The sequence below is a fragment of the Camelus ferus genome, chromosome 11 (assembly GCF_009834535.1).
Source record: "Camelus ferus isolate YT-003-E chromosome 11, BCGSAC_Cfer_1.0, whole genome shotgun sequence".
In the NCBI taxonomy this organism is placed as follows: Eukaryota; Metazoa; Chordata; class Mammalia; order Artiodactyla; family Camelidae; genus Camelus; species Camelus ferus.
The window spans coordinates 35,104,389-35,125,589 of NC_045706.1; the positions used below are offsets into that span (position 1 = coordinate 35,104,389).

General features: G+C 39.9%; 1 protein-coding gene across 2 annotated transcripts in view; it reads right to left on the reverse strand.

Moving 5' to 3' along the window:
• Positions 1-21,201, reverse strand: part of PAPSS2 (3'-phosphoadenosine 5'-phosphosulfate synthase 2) — a 73,907-nt gene that overhangs the window by 17,010 nt on the left and 35,696 nt on the right. The window contains exons 2-8 of one of the 2 annotated variants that reach the window (XM_014562755.2): positions 12,202-12,319; positions 8,934-9,169; positions 7,829-7,967; positions 7,149-7,267; positions 6,908-7,021; positions 5,256-5,367; positions 2,220-2,234 (exon numbers count right to left, since the gene is read on the reverse strand). In XM_014562755.2, the coding sequence (XP_014418241.1) occupies positions 2,220-2,234; positions 5,256-5,367; positions 6,908-7,021; positions 7,149-7,267; positions 7,829-7,967; positions 8,934-9,169; positions 12,202-12,319 (853 nt within the window). The remainder of the gene's footprint in view (positions 1-2,219; positions 2,235-5,255; positions 5,368-6,907; positions 7,022-7,148; positions 7,268-7,828; positions 7,968-8,933; positions 9,170-12,201; positions 12,320-21,201) is intronic. The other variant, XM_014562756.2, reaches the window with a different exon arrangement.

Sequence of the window (21,201 nt, forward strand, 5' to 3'; positions counted from 1 at the left end):
AGTGATTAACTTGTAGCAAAAGCATAGAATACAAAGGTTAAAGTAAAATAAACAGATCCAATATGGTGTCAGAAGTGTCCTTCCCTATTACAAACTCAGGAATTCAAAACAGGAAACAACTGCTGTTATTTGTGGATTAGGGGAAATGTACCATAGATTAATGAAGTCTTTTAAGCCGAACTTTCAAAATCCAACACTGGATAGAGTTAAAGATCTGAGATCCAAATTCTGTTCCTTTGGGGCACAACACTCCCCCCGATAGCTATGAAAGCAAAATCTACAGGTACATCACTTTGCACATTTTAAATACTCTCCAGCAGTTACCCGGACATAAAGAACATCACAGGGGTAGACAGCAACTTCCCGCAACAAAGAAATCTTGTATATCAGAAAATCCTGCCACTTGCTCTTGGAGCCTTATAAACCACAAGGAAGATGCCATGCACAGAGAGCAATGAATTTTGTCACTCAAATAACTGCTTTGTTTCAAAGTTCATAGGCAGTAAGAGTGGTCCAAGCAAGCCCTGTGCAGAGAGCACTAAACTTAAAGCCAGGCGATCTCCTGTGTCACTCACCTTCTCTGCGCTCAGTTTCTCCACTTGGAAAATGGGATCATAAATAATATGTATATCCCTGGGGCGCTGGGAGGAGGCATACTGTAAAGCACTATACCAATAGAGGTTTATAATAAAAGATGATTAAACCCACCGCATAGTCTAGTTGATAAAAAGGGAGGGAGGCTAACAAAGAATAACACCTGCAAGGATGCTGATGATCTAATGAGAAATCATGCTTTCTGTGGATTGTGGACTACTGACCACACTGCTTATAAAGAGTGCCTTGACAGAAATAAAGTAAAACAAAATGCAAAGCAGAAGGTGGGCGGGATGCTGGAGGGAGCCCAGCTCTGCCTGCAGTGCTGCCGTCCATAGGTCATTCTGGGGTGGAATCCAGAGACTGCTCCACCTCCCTGTTGCCGTCACCTTCCTTGGTCCCAGGTTCCAGCCCAGGAACCTGCCTTCATCTTGGCCTTGAGTGAAAAATCTGAACTAAAGAAACAGCATTCCCTGACAGGCTGTCAAGACAGCTAATCTGGGGAGTGTTGCAGAGTAACAACCGCAACTGATCACACACACTTGTAGCTCCAGCTCCACGCAGGTATAAGCAGATATGCTGCGGTTTCCCTTCCATCTTAATCAACCTTTCTAATACATGAACTTATCCTACAGTTTAACCTTGTGATGAAATATCCTCCAAAGCTTTAAACATTGGCTCGGGCTTTCAGCCTTTTTCCATCATGTTCTTCAGCTCTGGTGGAAACCACCCGGATTCTTTTACTGCAGTGTATCTCACTTTGGAAAAGAGAATCATAGGTTTGTTTTGTTTTGTTTTTTTAGCCACGGTTAGTCCAACACTTAACTTCATGTTTAGTTAAATAATTTTGCTTTTGCTTTAAATAATTTTCAAGTCTGCTGTTTTAACCTTGTAGATCCACTTATCATTTACTTGGGACAGTTTCTAGACAAAAACTAAAATGCTTTTTTTTTTGCACAGCAGTCTTTTTCAAAGAAAAACAACAATGATGAAAATAATACTAAAGATAAATGACAACTTCAGAATTTTACCTTTTCGTTCTGGTACAGTGCACAAGTTTACAGTCGCAGCCAGCATGTGTTTATTCCCAGTTTTATAATTACCAATCATAGCTTGAAATTAAATTCATGCATAATCACACATCACCAACAAATGAAGTACAACCATCCACAATCCAACCAGGTGCATCCACTTTAAATTGCATCTAAAACTGACCTATCCTTCGTCAATTAAAAATGCTTTGATAAATGCAATAGAAAAAAGTTTCCAGATTTATGAAACTAAATGAGGACCAACACTCAGCGGAAGTAATGAGCAGAGAGGATCATACATCTTTTAAATCTCAGGAACAAAATGTGCAACAAAAACTTAGAAACAAGTTTACTTTTGTCAGCCAAATACAAAATTATCAACAACAGCTGCATCTGATCCAGAATTTCCTGTTACTTGCAACTCCTGTCAACAGAAGAATGTAGCTTTATTTTATTATAACTGGTTGGATCATGAATTGTTAGCAATTACAACTGGTTCATTTACATTTTTTTTAGTTATGGTCTTCCCATTTCTAATTGATATAACATATCTAATTATAATAATTTAACTACTTGCAAAGTTGAAATACATACCAGGAAGGAACATGCCTAGAGAAATACAAACACAAGAAACATGTTTTCATCTCTCCACCAACATAATATATAGTAAAGCAACAATGTCAAGGAACAAATTTCTATTATGAAACTTCATACATACAACGTAAAATACACTGAACTCCTTGCTAATGCTATTTCTAAAAATAGAGAATATATGACAGCAAAAACTGGTGAGAACAGAATTGATATTGAACACTGTTTAGTACAATCCAAAAGGTTTGTTTAAATTATTATCTGTTTTTAAATAATTAAACCATATGCCAATAGCCCCTCCAACTTCAGCAAGAAGTTGTCTCTTACAAATATATAATGTTAGAGCTACTGTCAGATGATTCCAAATGAGGCTTTGGAAGGTGTAGAGACAAACTGCCCCGGACGTCCTGGAATCCCAGATGTTAGAGGACATGAAAGTATGCCTAGTGGGACAAGTACAAATACTTGAAGCAGGATAACCTGGATTTGAATCCAGGCTTCAAGTGAGTTATTTAACCTTTCCAATACTTATTTCCTTGCATAAAGAAAATACCTTCACAGTGATGCTACCTGGGTTAAATGTGATGCCCTCTGTCAAAACACCAGGATCGAAACACATTATGTGCTGAATAAATGCTGGCAGTTATGAGAGGCCTCGAGCCCTGCCTTGGAAAGTCAGAGCTGGGGAAGACTTGCCCTTAACGATCAAGTCTCACCAAGCTGCCATGTCTTAACACTACTTGGATACCATCAGTCAAGAACATAAGTTTGAGGTTCCATTTTTAAATTTAGATATGACATGTATGATTGGAGGATCTGTGACAACCCGCAGACTACATATCCAGTGAGAAATAAAGTGATATAATACATTGACATGACAATAGATTCTTGAGTAATATACAGAGTAACTCATACTATATAGTCACCAAAAACACTAAAAAAAAGATATTTTGTTTTGCTTTTGGACTGAGTAGACTGTGTTAATTTTTTTTTAAACGTAGGGGTAAATTGTGAACCTTTCAGAAAATGAAAACCAACAAAATATTTTTGGGAGACTGGGTCAGAATAGAAACAATTTTACCTAAACATTGTAGGTGGTCAAGAAATGGGCAATTGTTTAATGATAGTTGAAAATGACCTCATGTCTGTGGCTACAGAAATTATTTCACATTTTCAATGGTGGTGACTCAAACTTCCATAAATTAGTTAAAATTAAATGCTATCCATATGAATGATATTTTGCCCAACCTTCTGATATATAGTTATATCATCTTTTGGAATTTAACTATGTCTACAGTCCAGAAGCCATCAAACCAGGTTCTACCATGAACTGTCATGGTGTGACAGAGGGCAGAGTGTTTCAACCAGCTTCTCTGAGATGCCTTCAGGGCTGCTGTCCAGGTGGGAGAAAGGCTGAGCCCACCCCTTCTACAGGCGGAGTTTCATTTTCATCTGTTGTATATATTGCCTCAAATTTCACTGAAATAGTTATCTGGCTTGAAAAAAAAAAAGTTTGACAACCACTGATGTCGTGGGAAAACCCCTCTGGACTGGGGTTCAGCAGAGGAGCTGTGTACTGCTTGTCCCAGCAAGCTCCTATTTGTCTTCATGATCTATTTCCAGCAGCTAGGACAAACCCCGGCATATAGTAACATTCAATAAATATTCAATATTGGCTGGCTAAGGAACATCTTATCTGTGCTGCTGCCACACTGATGTGGCTATATAGACAAGCCACTTGGTCTCTTCAAAACTTCAAATCCTTTTAACTGTATTCAGTATGGGAGGGGGTGGATGTTAATATATGGAACATTTACTATTGGACCAGGTATTCTTTTAAACTTTCAGTGAGGTAGGAACTGTTATTGAGATCCTTATTTTACAGATGAGGAAACTGAGGCACAGAGAGTGTAAATAATTAGCCCCAGGTTCATAGCTAATCACTGGCATATGAACTCAGAAAGTTCGATGCCACAGCTCACTCTTATCCACTATATTCTGCCTCTACTTAGGTAGAGGTGGGCAGCATATTATATTCCTGGTATTCCTTTTTATTAATTGATTTACACAGGAATTAAGGAGGCTTCTTGGGGGCATGGGAAGTTTTGAATTCTAATTACAACTGGGGTTGTTTATGCCCCATTCCCCAGGCAGAGGCACAAGTCTAAAACATGAACATTTTCCTCAAGAAAGAACATCTGATTTGACTTTTCTTCCTAAAAGGTTTGGAGCTCTGCTCAGTATGATAAATTCAGTATGACTCTATCACCATCCCTTCTCCACTTAGCAGCCATTCCCCAAGATCTTAAAATGCATACATTCCATTTTATAAGGTCGGGCAGTTCGAGAAAGGAAATGATCATAGAGGGGAAGTGTTCTGAATGACACGGCCTTCTGACCTTGACAAGATCAGCTCTCTCAAAGCCATTCACTTTGTGTCCAGAAAGCTGCCTCCATACCCCCTGTTAGAATTTAGTGGATGAAGCCACCCTAATACATTTCATGTATGGGCATGAATACTGACACTTCATCATCCACAGAAGAAAGCAGCTGCTTCAGTAATGCTTGATAGAGCAAACTGGAGGATGGGAGGCCCCCTTCAAGCCAGCAGTGAGTGCTGAGTTCATCTAAGATGGTCCAAGCAGCTGGCGACGGTGCTTCTGACTGTCCACTGCCTTCTGAGCATCAGGGCCAGCAAAGGGCAGGTGGAGGTGAAACACACTTAACCTTCTGTTGGTTTTGTGTACGAGCTTCATTTTTGGTTCCTTAGCTTTAAATAATCACTAATCCTTGGAGGTTAATCCAAAAAAGTTCTAAAAATGGAAGCTTACATATAATTGAACACAACTTAAATAATCTAAATATTGTCACAACAAGTTTTACAAACGAAGGCTTAGCATTTCTTGTACTTTTGAAGACTTCTGAGAATTTTTTTCTTTTTTTATTCGTTTTTCTAATTTTAAAATTTTCATTATTTTTTAAGATGGATTTTTTTTTCTTTAATAATAAAGAATAAGAAACAAACAGAAAAACCCATACCGTCTAGCAGGGTGCCGAAGTGTACAACCTGCAAGTACTCCTTCTCCCGCATAAAACCTTTGAGGGGAGTGGCCCAGCCTTCACTCAAAACTTGGACCCACTGAAGATCCAGCTGCAAAACACAAAAAGCAAATGAGCATTTCCATAAGCTCTGTTTTCCAACCATACGGCCCCAGGACCGTCCTTTCTTACTCAGTTGACAAGAGAATGAGGGCAGACTTTTCAGGTTTTAAGTGTTCCAATATATATAAAACTGACCCGTGATCTAGGGGCTGGAGCAGTTTGAGTCTAGAACTTTCCTTTGGGAGAGTGGTGAAAAGATTTCAAATTGGGATGATTTACCCAAACACCCTAGGCTGTGTTTACCCTTATGATAGGCAACTGTGTTGAAAATTCACTGTTCATCTTTTTCCACAAAAATTCTGGTTTGGCTATATTTTTTTTCACCAAATGTGCTAGTTATTTGACTGAATTGGGCAAATCATTGACTCTAAGAAAAACGTCCACAATTTTTAGCACAATACTGAAAGGCCTTCAAGCTCTGGCCCCAGGGGCTCATGTAGGGACATCTGTCTCCAGCCAGTCCCCATTTGGGGGCCTAGTCACCAACAGTATGGGACAACGTGTAGTCTAAACACACATGAGGTTTCAAGTCCATCCTCCCCTCTATCTGAAAATTCTATTTGCCATTTAAAACCCAGCTCCTGGGCCACTGCTCTGAAACCTTCCCTGTCACCCCTAGGATGGAAAGAATTAATCGTTAGATTCTTTGAAGTTCTTCTGTACCTTGAAGACCATTTTGTTACTGGAACTATTATTCCACACTGTAATTATAATTCTGTGCTTCTCATCTGCCTAGAGCATTGGAGTGCTCAGAATTTATTGTGTAGAGTTAGGAGTTCTGTGTATAAATTTGTTGTGACTTATGAAAGTCTGGGATCTTCACGAGCTGAGGCACGTTCCCAATTTACTCTGCCTCTTATAAAAATGTCCAAGGTTTTAAGAGATATCAAAAAGTTGCCAGTGAAGACTCAATCACCTCGTATAGACCAACCAACACCGACCCACGGAAAGGCCAAGGCATCTGCAAGGCTGTTGGCTGGGACTACATCTTACATCTTCCAGGTAGAAAAATCAGTGCAACCAAAGCTGTCTCCCTGTCTCCTCAGACTGGACTCTCCCTGACGAGCAAAGAGTGGGATTTGCTGAGCAGAAAAAAGATGAAGGCATTCACATCACTTTAGATCAAGGTTGCTTTTTGTTTTCTTCAAATTCCTTTTCAGTAGTCCAAGAAACACTTGTATTCTGGACAAACTATTTTCTCAGCAACGGCCAACAAACAGTTACCGCCCAGTGCGTGCATGTTGGCATAACTGAAGGTATAATGACAACTATATAAAACGGTCCCATGCAGATACAGAAGCTGCCTTCCCCGTCTGCCCCTGTGCATGGCATTGATCAGCTGCCTTGTGGCAACTCCTGGTGACTGTCTCAACAAGAGGTAAAAAAAAAATTGGCAAAATGAAGTGTTTTTCTTTTAGGACGTTGTGTTTTCCTTGTGTGTACCTACCTTATTATTAAGAGTAACTGTAAATGGATCATAATGGCTGATCCTAAGCCTAATTCTCCTTTGCCAGTTCGCACCCTCTTACCTTGGTAATCGATAGTGAAGGAAGAGCTTCAGCCTCAGCTCGGACTTGGTCGAGTTTGTTTTCTGGCACAAAGAGTTCGTGGATGCCTTTGATTATAGTATGGGGTACAATGTTCTGAAATGAAGCAGACTTGGTCACAATTTGGAATAAAAACTATAAAAAGAACACTTCAGTTAACAGACAATTTTCATGACTTTATAAAATTATTAAAAAAAAAAAAAAAGACATTCAGTCCACCCACCTGCTCTTGCAGAAGCTCCACCACCTGCTGCACACAGTCGCTCACTAAGGACAAGTTGGTTTTAAGCACAAGCTCAGGAGTTTCAGGTTTCTCATAATCAGAATCAATACCCGTAAAGCCTGCAACACAGAAGGGTGAAGTTCACATCTGCACCAACAGAACAATCTTTTTAATCAACAAGACGTAACACATGTTGGGATAATATTTTAAACCGTTATATTCAGATTATAACAGAAAAGGCCAAACAGCCATCCTTGACCTCAGGCCATAGGTAAGAAAATATACAGCTGTGTTTCCAATATAGAAAGCCCCAAATTATCAACAAAATCTGGCTAGCTGGGTCCAAGCCCCCTGCAGCTGATCAGAATCGAAAAGGAAGACAAGAAGGAGGTAAACCCTGAAACGTTCCTCCTAGGCACACACTCACATATTATCCATTGTAGTCCTCTGAACTTGACTGCTTGTGGCTGGGGTGATCATTACTTGAAAAAAATAAGCTTGTATTTTAAAAAGCCCAAGGACATATGGAAGATATTATGGTTTGATAAAAAGTTATGTGTGTTATGTGCAATTCTGGAAAACCGCTTTCAAAACTTCAGATAGATTTCTGGGGACAGACCAGTAATATGAATTGGTAGCAAAAGTAACTGGCAAAGGTGCCACTGAGCTCGCTCTCCCACCTTTGATCTCCCCAGCTCGGGCCCGTCTGTAGAGGCCTTTTACATCTCTGCTCTCACAGATGTTTAGAGGCGCATCTACAAATATCTCAAAGAACGGCAGTCCTGCCGATTCATGGATTTTGCGGGCATTCTCACGGTCCTGGAAAAAAAGGACATTTCAGCATGTAAGTGGCTCCATAATGAAATTCTTCATCACAATAAATATAAAAATAGATAAAAAACAAATTCTTCTGTACAGCACAGGGAACTATATTCAATATCTTGCAATAACCTTTAATGAAAAAGAATATGAAAAGGCATATACATATATACGCATGACTGGGACATTATGCTGTGCACCAGAAACTGACACATTGTAACTGATTATACTTCAATTTAAAAATTAAACAAACAAACAAACAAGCAGACAAATCATTGTGTGCGCTGGCCTTCCACAGCCTTAAGATAACACGGGCTTTGTGCTCTGCAGAGGTGGCAGGAAACTAGCCCTTTAGAGAAAGTCCAGAAATTTCACTCTAGTAAACAGCTCTCCCAGGGTCTTTAAACAAACAAACAAACAAAACCCATGGAAAAGAATCTCAACTAAAAGTCAGGGCAGACAGCTGACGAAACAAGAACATTTTGTCCTCAGGATATGTTCAAAGCACATAGTGTCTTATTTGTGGCTCAGAAAATTTTACCGTTTTAAAACAAGAGTGACATGCCACCTCGGTGATTTCAATATTAAACACTCATTGCCTGGTGCGCTGGCAGGGAACTGCTGTTTTCTTTCACAAGCTAAAGTCCTCAGACTTTTTGGAGAAATAAAATTAATTGAGCTTTAGAGTTTTCCCTGTTTAACTTTTCCTTCCTTTCAACTCTGGCCAAGTGTACCTTACAACTGTGAGAGTGGAAGGGTTTAAGTCAGGTGCCCTGGCATCTGGAAATGAAGGGACACTCTTTATATAATTCAATATTAAAGAGAGGAAATGAATGAGAGAGTGAGAAATTGGGGAGACTGTGGTGCAAACAGAACATATGACATCCTTCTCCCCCTGCAAACCCCCCACCAGCTCCTTATCCCGCAGTGGGAGCCCCAGCGCTGTGTGTTGCCAAATCACTTCACCTTTGTGAAAGGAGAAATGAAGCTGGTGATGCAGACCAGACCAGCGTCGGCGAACAGCTTGGCCACCTCGGCAATCCGGCGGATGTTTTCCTCTCTGTCCCAGGGAGAGAATCCAAGGTTTTTGTTGAGGCCGTGACGGACGTTGTCGCCATCGAGGGAGTAGCAAGGGATGGCGTGGGAGACGAGATACTCTTCCAGAGCAAAACTGATTGTTGTTTTTCCAGCACCAGAGAGACCTGTTCAGAACAGGCAAGACAAGACTGGCATTGTCTCTGATTGTTGAAGGTGATAAAGTGTGCCCTGATCCTAATTGTGAACTGATCCTAATTTTTACCTAATTCAAGTGTCATTACAATCATTTGATTGACTCCAAATCAAAATCATTTGTATCTAGAAAAAGCATAGTTTACTTACAAGTCAATTACTTCTATTTCTTTCAAACCTTGAAAAAACTATTTGTCCCTTATTAGGATTATAGACTTTCAAAGCAAAAGGGGTCCATCCAATAGAGAGACCTTGGAGGGGATACGTATGGTCCTTGGTGTGTCCAGTTTTATCTGCAGAGTGCTTTAAAGATTAGAAAGTTGTGCATACAAATCCAGATTTTGGCTTCTCTTGAAAAAAATCAGAAGACCTGGTGACAATGTTCTCATATCCCCTTGTGACAGCCATCAGCCAGAGTGGAGGGGACAGCCAGCCCTTGGAGTCCACCTTCCTTGCAGATGCTGCCAAACAACCATCTGACAACAAAGCCCACATACTGTCCTTTTGCCTTCAAGGTTTTTCCAAAATGACTCTCAAAACATGAAGACAGGGGACCCTCCTCAGCTGGGCTGCAGACGTAGTTAGAGCTGCCATATGCTCTTAGATGTTTGGAGTCTTCATATGAGAGCAGAGTTACCACATGCCTTTTACCATAGTTTCAATGCACAATGATTGGGAACACACTTTATAATTTCTATATGAGGAAGAACGTAAGGAGGAAGGGAAAGAAATGCTACATGCCAAAATTACTTAAGACCGTAAAACATGAACTGCCCTGGAAAAGTAGCACCGTTAAAATTCAGTTGTCCGAAAGATCTCTGAACCTGAAGCATATTCCATGGTGCCAAGCCACAGTCAGACAGCACCCAGGGTGGAAGAGGAAAAGTTGGATTGCGGAGCAGGCAGAAAGGAAGTCAGAAAGTTGTCAATACAGAGAAAACAGTAGGAGTAAAGAGGAAACAGACAAAAGAAGTAAGAGAAAGCAGGGCTGCAGGACTGAGAGGAGACTTGAAAAGAAAGGTGATCTCTGAAAGGTAAACAAGTCATTTCCATATTTTCAGTTGTGTTTTAAAGTCATGCCCTTGGCTTTGGCAGAGTACCATTAGAAAAAGTGGTTCCACGAAGACCGTGTTGGCAATCTTTGTAAATCTTTCTTGAAGACTCTGTCTATTACATTATTATGTAACTCAATTTCATTTGAATAAAGACTAGTGTGACAAATGCCTCTTAAAATGTACGTCCAGCTGTGAGGCAGGAGAAATGGGACTCCTGAATCTCTGGTACGGTCTCTTACGTCAGAAAATAAGAGAAATAATAGAAATTTCCTTCTATTTTGCTTCAGTTCTCATGAAACTAAACGCTAAATCACAGTAACTATATTAAACCAGGCCATTGACATATTTATTTTAATACATTGGGGTAACACCAATTACATCCACTGAGAGTTTTACTAGGGGCCAGGCCCTGTGCTAAGTGCTTTATTTCATTTAGTTCTACCTACACCTCTATGAGGCAGGGACTGTCCTTATTCTCATTTTACAGATAAGGAAACTGAGACTTAGAGAGGTTGCTTGGCTTGTCCAAAGTCACACAGCTAATGCAAGTGGAGCTGGGACTCAAATCCAAGTCTCTGGGTTTGAAGTGTGCGGTTTCTTCCAGTCTCCCTGGTCAATATCCAACCTCTCTAATATGAGAATGAAAAATAAAGTAGGACAAGATGATTTTCGAGGGTAAGACAGGGGAAGTACACCCTTGAGACTTTTTTTGCCTCTTCTACCAGTTCTTTTTTTTTCTTCTTCTTTTCAGGGGTGTTTCACATTTGGCAAAATGGGTTCTGTATGTCCCAATTCAAAATTTGGACAAACACATGAAGGCAAAACATCCCATGAAGGCAAACACATAGCAAGAGGGAGACGTCTGGAGCGCAGCTGTTTTATTCACTGCTGCACAGTGTGTCTCTCTGAGGGCGCTGGGGGAGATGGTTCAGGAAGTGTGACCCGAGAATCCTGCCTTTTGGGATACAGCAGGCTCCTTGCCCCCTGTCCAGCCTCACCCTGGAAGCTGGGAAGGCTTGCTGTTCCAGAGATGAATAAAATCAGGAGAACAAAGGCAAGTGCCACAGGCACTAGGAAATGGCTTGAATGAGAAGAGGCTCCTGCAGACAGGAACAGGAAAGGCCCAGAACAGAAAGAAAAGATGCAAGCAGGTCCCTGCTTGTCGTGTTCTTTACAATTATCTTCAGGTTAGAATAAATCAGCATTTGGGAGCAGACAGGAACACAGAAGTTGATTTCATAACCTGGATAAACATATCTTGGCATCTGGGCTCATCTCCACTTGAAATACTATGTCTACAAAATGAACTTGCTTTTTTCCTGTTGAGTCCAGGTTATGTCTAATTCCAGTTCTGTCACTAACTCTTAACTTTGACATTCTGGGGCTATAAAACACAACAAAAAGGGACATTCATTTGGTCACCTCAGTGGGAGTGAGTTATTTTTCTATACAAGGGACAGTCCTCAGCTACACAGAAATCACTAGTTTTTCGTCTCACATAGATTTTAATTTTTGTATAAATAAGTGAAATAGCCCCCCTAGAGTGTTAAAATCTCAGAAAACAATAAAGAATATCTCTCATGGACAGCCAAATGCTTGATGTCAAATTCGGAGAGCCCCATTCATAACTGCCAGTGAACGTATTTAGGCATGAAACCGAGAATGATGGTGCCCCTTAGAGCCAGAAGGGAATGTCCTAATCAACTTGGCCCAACCTTTCCTGCCAAAGAGGTGAAAACGGAGAACTGGAGACATTCTGTGACTTGATGCAAGTCCTACCTCTCACTGATGGGTAGAGGTAGGACTTGGGAAACACCCAAGCTTTCTACCACAGCTCTTCCCCTGCTAATGTTAAGCACTCAGTATGTGTCATCTGTTACAGTAATCTCCTTAAAATTGTGTGTCACCATCAATTTTCAATTAAAAAAAAATATGTCGACAAAACATACCTGTGAGCCACACGGTGCACCCTCGGAATCCGCCCCTGGTTCCTACCACCTGCCCTCGCTTGTTCCTGCTCACGTGGTGGGCCTGATAGACAACATTGGTGGATTTCTGCTGGTTCCCCTACAAAACCAGAGCAAGCACAATGTGTGAGCAATAAAATAATAAATCTGCAGATACTAGCTACTATATATACAAAAGATAAACAGCAAGTTCATAGTGTATAGCACAGGGAACTATATTTAGTATCTTGTAACTTACAGTGAAAAATATGAAAATGAATGTATGTATGTTCCTATATGACTGAAGCATTGTGCTGTACACCAGAAATTGACACAACATTGTAAACTGACTATACTTCAATAAAAATATATTAGAAAAAAATAAATTATAAATTCCTCAAAAATAACAATAAATCTACTACGTAAAAATATAATAAAAGAACAGATTACATTAATAGTCTTCCCTAATTGAAACTCCTCTCTTATAATTGGCATACAGAGTAACCATTAATTAATTCCACTAACTTACACACTGCCTTTAGAATATCCATCATGCCCGTTGGAAAGTATCATTTGAATGAGACAATTACTGATATGATGTAAAAGGTCTGGTTTGGTGACATTTTAAATGTGCACCTTTAGGTCACAATGAGGGAATGTCTTTGTTTCTATAAATGCATGTCCTCCCCAAGTCCTACAGGCATGAAGTGAAAACAACCCCAAAACCTGCGCCGCTGAGGAGTCACTACGGTGAGGCTGGCTGAGCCTCACTCTCTAAAGAACCCGGGAGAAGCCCAAATCCCAGAATGAAGGGTGAACGTTGGTCATTCCCTTCCTGCTCCCGCAAGACATCAGACACCAGGGACTTAAGAGTTTAGTCCCTTTTCACAAGGACTAAACTCTGTGTCCACTTTCCCTAGGGTCAGTGTATGAACTTTATAATCTTTCAGAAAGCCCTGCAGGAATGGAAATGCATCCGTTTAGTCTTGGAAGCTAATTCAAATCTCGAATGTCTTTATTTTGGCTGTAATAAAATCAGCCCTGTGAGAGCATGGATTATCTGATCCTGAGCCTAAACTCTGATTGGAAGGTACATTATCTGATGAATAAAAAAGGTAAAATGAGTCAATAAATAGTTTGTGGGGGACATTTTTTTAAAGTAACATGTGATCCAAGTTGGCGTGGGGCAGGGGAAACCTATACTGCTGATTAAATTAAAAGGTTGGGAACTACCCATGTCTTTGGCTTGGTAATCAAATTTCTAATGACAGATGTAATCCAAGTTGCTGTGAAAATCTACGAAGTCTTTTAAATTCTTTTTTTTTTGCGGGGGGAGGTCATGAAGTCTTTTAAACATCACAGAAGTACACACACCAGAGCTGAGAAAGCACTAATATGCTTTGAGCAAGACCCAGAGAGTCTTAGAAAACTCTGGGTCACAGGAGGACAACTTTTAGATTCTGGAACAAATTAAATCACCTCTTGATGCCTTTCCTTTGGGGGGGAAAAATGAAAGGGGAATATAAATAGGACTCTTTGCAGGCTTATATGAGATAATGGATGTGAACAGGCGCTGTAGATGGCCGAGTTCTCTACGAATGTGGATGCTGACGACGATTATTCAGTGTGTGGCTCCAGTGGGAGAGGAGGGAGCCAGCTGGATTAGGACCAAGGAAACTGGCTTCCAGACCAAGGAGGAAGGAGCCCCCTGCTGGCCCTTGGGGGTTCAGAAAGGCATTGGGGGTGAGCCTGAGACTAAGACACAGAGCCCAGCAAAGGAGCCAGTTGGCAGGGACCGGCATTATCAGTGTCAGAGGCAGCCAAGAGGAAGGTTTTGAAAGCTGGGATCAGATGGGTTAAGTTACATAAAACTCTCCAAGGCTAGAGGCTCTGATTATCCGTCAGGTAAACTTGATCGGAACCCAAGACTTGAAAGGGGGTCGGGACGTAGTCACAGAATGCAGCAAACTAGACAGCCACCGGCGGCTTGCACGAAAAAGTTCATACATGGGGACAAATGACGCTAGTCCATGAGCTAGTCTAGCAGTATTTCCCTGGGTGAACAAATCCCCTGAAGGTATCTGGAGTCTTCTGTGCCAAGTATACTTTATAGCTCAAGGATAACATTTCTCTCCATTTCCTTGTTGATCGCTGCCATTAAATTTGAGAACCCTGTGTCTGAATAGCAGGCCCAAAAGTCAGTTCATCTGTTCATTCACGACTCTTTCAGTAAATTTTCATGTAAATGAGCTCCTACTAAGTGCCAAGGGCCATCCTGGGCGCTGGGAACATAGCACTAAACGAGGCAGAATCCCTGGCATCATTTTGGGGGGAATATACAGACAAAAAGGTCAAGTAACTGGGCCCCACTCCCAGAAGAGAGAGTGGGTCTCATACACATAGCTCAGTACCAAAGTGCATGGCTGTTAGCATAACTGACAGCATCTTGGACCCTCACAGCCTCTCCTGTCCTTCTGCTACCCTACCCAGGACTGTACTGTGCAGTGGCTCACTTCTGTGTCATCAAGGGCTTTGTAGTTAATAGATGTTGTTTAATAATCATTAGGACAAGGTGACCTCTATGCACTGTTAGTCCTTAAACAATGATGAAAACCTTTGCTGACATACTCCTGACGCCCATGAAACCAGTTACGCATCGATAAATTTCAAGTTAGAAATGCATGTCCTGTTTCCAAGCACCTACTCCTTTACACTAGGTTAACTGTAAAATTGTCCCAAGAGTCCTTCAGTGGTATGGAGTGCAGCTGCGTTTGCTTCTGGATCGTTGTTGGCCTGATTCCGATCCCACCCTGTAAGTTATCCTATCATATACTGATCCATCGTCATATGGAGCTGCCTACCTGGTCTTTTCAGTCTCAAGATGCTATCCCAGCTCAGTGGGCACTTTGCATTCCCTCCATCCTCCAATATGAAGATACATAAAGGACGGCTGCAACTCCACAATAAAGAAACAACCCAATTTTTTTAAAAGGGCAGAAGATTTGAACAGTCACTTCACAAAGGAAGACACACAAATGGCCCATAAGCACATGAAGAAGTGCTCAATGTCATTAGTCATGAGAGAAATGCAAGTTAAAACCAAAAAACGAGATGCTACTGATAAAAGCTAACGTCAGCAAGGATGTGCTCTCATGTGTTGACAGTGGAGGCGTAAAGTGATCCAACCATCTCAGAAAACAAAAAAAACCTGGCAGTTTCTTACAAAACTAAGTATTTACCTCTCTTATGACTCAGCAATTGCATTCATGGAGAAATGAAAACTTATATCCACAAAAAGATTTGTACAAGATTATTAACAACTCTTTTGGACAAAAACTGGAAATAACCAAGGTCTATCAATAAGAAAGTAGACAATAAAAACAACAGAGACAAAACAAACCCCCCAAATTGTAGAATACTTATGTAATGGAACATTAATCAGTAATAAAAAGGAATGGACAACTGATACATGCAACACAGATGATAATAAATGCAAACATTTTGCTGAGTCAGAGAAGTCGTACACAGAAAAGCTACATATGATTCCATATGAAGGCCCCCAACAGGGAAAACTAATTCACCAAGTCAGAACAGCAGTTGCCTCCGGGTGATGGCAATGCTATGCGTCTTAGTAAGGGTTTGAGGTACACAGGTGTTCGCATTTGGAACTTACAGAATATACACTTAAGATGGGGATTTCATCATATGTAAACTTTACCCATGCAAAAATAGAGCCATTTTTTTAAAAAGTAGGCAAACAAGAAACTACCTAATAAGATTCAGATGGTGGAATGAAATTGTTTAGCCCTGCTGCATTTGTGGAAAAGGGCTCTGATCCCATCACAGCAGATTTGACTTCAGGGGCTGCTGCCCACCCGTGCGCATGAATGCCCACCAGGACTTAATTTGTCCACAGAGATGGTTTTTCCCCTCTCTTCTGGCTGCTCCTTCTCCCTACAGGCTGAGATCCAGAATAAACTCCAGGCTTTGTTAGTCTTCCACAGAAACTTTCTTATCATCTTGTTAATTGCCTCCCCAACAAGTGCTTGGTTTCCAAAAACATCAGGACCCACCGGAAGGAACTACCCTAAAACAGTATATAATAGTTAATCTCTTAACTTTTGGTTTTTATTAACTGCATCTTAATCATGAGTGTTCAGATTTTCTATCACTCCAGAGACATTTTAAACAAACAAACAAAATCTTTTCAGATGGCCAGCTACTGGGAAGTTTTTTTTTTGTTTCAGGAAGATATTTTGCTTCCTATTTATCTCAAATTTACCCTTGATTTTTCTCCAAAAGGCAAACAAATAAAATAAAAACAGATGTTCTGAAGGCTATTTGAACTGCAAAGGGGTGGAGCAGCTGAACGCTTTCCTTTTCCTTGCTGAAACCTTTACTCCTGTCTGTAGAGCATACGGTGTTCTAGGATTTGGAAAGAAAGTGACTGTCAGAAAAAGGATTCTTTGGAAAATAAAACACATGCTAAAGAAAAATGCTTGCCTCCCTGTCTGTAGAAACACAGTACACCTCTCTAACACCATCACTTATAGGAAGTGGCCCAGAAACCACAAAGTTGGTGGCATACTTCTATTCTGGGTCCCTAAGAAAAAAAAAATTGGCAAAAATCCCTATCTTCTTCCAGGTCTCTGGCCCAGAAAGACCCCCTCCAGCACTCACAGATGGAGCATGAGTATGGGTTTTGGGGTCATGCAGACCTGGGTTTGAAACCCACTTCACAACCTACTTGCTCTGTGACCCTGGGCAGGTGATTAACATCATTGATCCTCTATTTCCTCCTCTGTAAAATGGGGCTAAGAATAGTTTCCTCATAGGGTTGTGGAAAGGATTAAGTAAAATAATTTTATATATAAAGTAAAAAAAAAAATACAGGACACATGGTAAGATATTGGATCCGATGTGGTCCAGGTGGCATCAGTCTACTCTAGAGACATCACGGTAGTTTGAGATCTGAGTCACCCAGATTTAGAAGTGTTCTCTAAGGTGAGTCTGGGGAGGTGGGGCCCGTGTTCAAATCAGACCATGGATAGGACAGCATTTGGTAGCGGTTGAGTCTCACACACACACATTCAAGAGGATGTTGTTTTTCCAATCATAAAGCCCAGCCAGTAATACACCACTCTGAGCTGGACAAGTTTGAAGCCACCTCACTCCACCCCAAACCTACTGCTCTACTGCTGGCTGTCTCAGTCACACACTCTTAGTGACCAGCACAAGGATGGCCTTTGCCCCAGGTCAGCCTCATGAGCTATTAGAGGCGGGATTTTATCACACAGCCTAGAGTTGCAGTGCGTATCTCTGCCAGGTCCACCCCTCACTCCCATTGGTGATGCTGAAAGGGGAGTATGAAGGAGATTCTAGAACATGGGGTGGGGTAGGCTAGGTCATGACAGATCATCTCAGCCTTGGTTTTGCGTGACTAGAAAAGAAGCTACATGGGGAAAGGACTTCAGATTTTATGGCGAGGCGGGGCATCCCCAGAGCCAAATCCAAGCATGTGTCACCATGAGAATTATGAAAGAGGACGCTGGAGGAATGAGGAAGTTGGAAACCACAGGCCAGGTTAGGAGTTTCTCAATGCTCAAAGGTTTTTTTTTGACGTGTGTGTAACGTCTTCACTAAAGAACACGTAAGTGGACTTGAATTCCCTCTTCCCAAACAGAGCAAAGAAATCCACTTTACTTCTTCAATTACAACTCCACTTTCCCCTTTGAACTTGGCCCTTCCCACTCTTGGGCTATAGTTTCATTGCTCTCTCGCTGATTAAAAGTGTTCCAAACCTCCCTGACCTTGGTGCGCAGCTTGAAGATGCACTTAAAGATTCGTCTGCAGAAAGCAGCAGCCTCAGGAACTGCCCTCTCAGGCTCACCTTCACGTGCGTGATCTCACTTATTGCTTCAAAGCTGGGAGCTGCGGAGACCGTGTGTTGTGACCCATTTACAGATCCTAGAACTCCTGGCTGACGTCCCACACCTGGAGGATGCGAGACATGGAGCCAGGCTTCCTGACTCAAAGTGCAGGTCTTACTCTTGCCCAGACAGAATTCTTGGTTTCCAGTCCCAGCTGTGTGACCTCTGTGTCATGGCTTCCTGATCGAGGACTAAATGAGATCATGTATATTAAGGGTTCTGATACTACATAAAAATGTAAACAATTAAAAAAATCATTCTTACTTCATTTTCGTTACTTAAACTGAGTAGCTTCAAATGTTTTACAATTGTAAATATTTATGTATACTTCTTTCCTTTCAGAGTATTTCCTTGGGGTGTATAACCCAAAGTGAAATGGTGTGAGTATTAAAAGGTGAACTACTTCATGAATCTCAAGTAGTGCCAATTCATTTCCCAGAAAAACAAAGCCAAGTTTCTAGGCTACAAAAATACACCTGTTTCTGCATAGTCCAACTAATTTGTCATGTTTGCAATTTTACTGTTTTCTTCCCCCCGAGATCACTTTGTACTTATGTAGTTACAAGTAAGACTATGAATTTTTTCATGCTGCAATTTATTTATGATATTTGTGTGTTTGTCCCTTTCAATATTAATGATCTGGGCAATGACTTCATCCACTTTTAAAAAATACATTTTGGTTCTTTTTTCTGTATTTTGAATAGTAAAAATTTTATTAGTTATGATATAGATTTTTTGTTCACTTGCTTTCCTTTTGATATATACTTTATTATATATCACATAAATATATTTTATGTAAAATATGCTATATCATATTAAAAGGTATTCTAAGAATATATTAAAATATTCCTGTTGTCTTTGACGTTTTTGATGTCTTCCATTTGATCATTCCTTACAGCTGAGCCAAATATGCTCTTCAGACTTCTATCTTGATATGATTAAATTACATTAATTTTTTGGATACATCTGACATTTTAATCATGTGCTTACATGGATCCATTTAATTTCTTTTCTGTTTGTTTGTGTGTTTTTTTTTTTTTTTTTGAGGGAGGAGATAATTAGGTTTGTTTATTTATTTTAATGGATTTACTGAGGATTGAACCCAGGACTTCATGCATGCTAAGCTCGCACTCTACCACCAAGCTATATCCTCCCCCTGGATCCATTTTATTTCTTTCCCATCATTGTATCTAGTGATCTCAAAATATGTTGTAATTCGTTTCCCTATTACTTTGAAAATATTTTAATAGTTTGAATCTATTTCTAGAATTCTTATATAATTGTAATTCCTATGTATGTATAATTTATGTACTCTTACATATTTCTTACATGATTTCTGTATTCTTTCATGTTAGTGTAGACACCTACGGTACTGATAGTTGTTGCTTTGTAATATGTTTGAAAATTCTGCAGATAAAAAGCTCTTTCTTTAAAAATATTTTTCCAATTATATTTTATTTTAAAATCCATTCTTCCATGGAAATAAAATTATTCTAGTTTGGTTGAGGACATGTAACGCCTCACTATGATTTTCCCTGTTAGTCTCACTAATTCTCAAAGAACTTCAATATCACAATACAGAAAAATAAGTCCTTACTGACAGATGTTCCTAGTCAGGTTATTTAAAATAGAAACAATCAAAATTTCTATCAATTAAATAGGTTATGGAAATCCATACAATGAATGGGCACCTCTGTATTTACTGACATAAACTATATCATGAGATATGCCCAAATGAGAAAACAAGTTACAGAGCAAGTAATGTTAGTCCCATTTTTAAATGTATATATTTATATGTATAGGGCTACGAAGAAAAAAAAAAAAACATCTGGAAATGCTAATAGGAATCATCATGAGGGTCAGGTAATTCTAAGTAATTATTTTTCTTCTTGTCTCTACATTCTGTTTTTTCTATATTAAATTTGGAAATAAATGTATTTTTTAAATACAAAGAATTTAAATAAATGTATTTTTTAAATACAAAGAAAATGGTGAAGCCAAATGGTGTGATGGTCAAAGAGTAACAGATGTGTGTACATAGGTGAGTAGCAAGGTACATTATAACCAACCAACAATAACCGGACAAAGCCAACAGATGAAAAAACTGAATCTCTTAGACGAGTCTCTCCAAAACACATAATGGAGGTCAGGACACTCCAACAGATAACCTTTAAGGTTACAGTCCATTTCACTTGATCAGCAGTGGTTGTTACTTTTCACATTTCGTTATTTCATGCAGAGAAAAAAATGCCCATAAAGAAGATATTGCAGCTCTTGGATGCTGATATCACAAATGCGAAGCTCTGTTTGCTCTTCCATATATTCTGTTTACTAAGGCAGAGGCTGAGTCAACTGGAGTCATTTCATGGGAACCTCCCAGAGAAAGGTGCCCTAACAATCTTAGCATAAAGTCTGTGAACAGCTGAACAGCAAGAAGGCCATCTTACTCAACTTTGATGCAATCACTACCCACTGGACATTTAAAGTTCAACTCCAACCTTGTGGTTATTGGTAGATAAGGAAGTTTTAACTGAAAAAGTGTCACTGAAGTCAAAACTGATAATATGTTTTTAAAAGGAGTTTACATTGAAGAAAATATGGTTCTAAAGTGTACTGTGTAAAGAGAGGTTTATGGATGGTTAGATTCAATATCTGAGCATGCTAAATCCAATTCTACCACTATGGTTTTCATGATAAGATGTATCTACTTTGTATCATGCTAGTAATACCTTGCTAAAAACCACTCACTTCATAGGGTTATACTGCATGTTAAACAACTCTTGAGTTATAAGGTAAATAACCGTATCAGGTAGCTAGTGACAAAAACACCAGTTGTGAAAATGGAGACAAATTAGTCAACAAATTCCTGAAAAGAACAAGTAAAATCCTTTGTCAAAACAGTCTTTGGACAATACAGAAATGGTCCAAAACTGGAATTTCTAAATTAAAACAGTCATTCCCATGAAGGAAGTTTTAGAATTTATATAAAATTTCTTTAAGACCCGAAGTGATCATTTTTCACCAATTCCTACTACAGAAAGATTTAGTGAATAAGTGAATGCTTTGATTTACA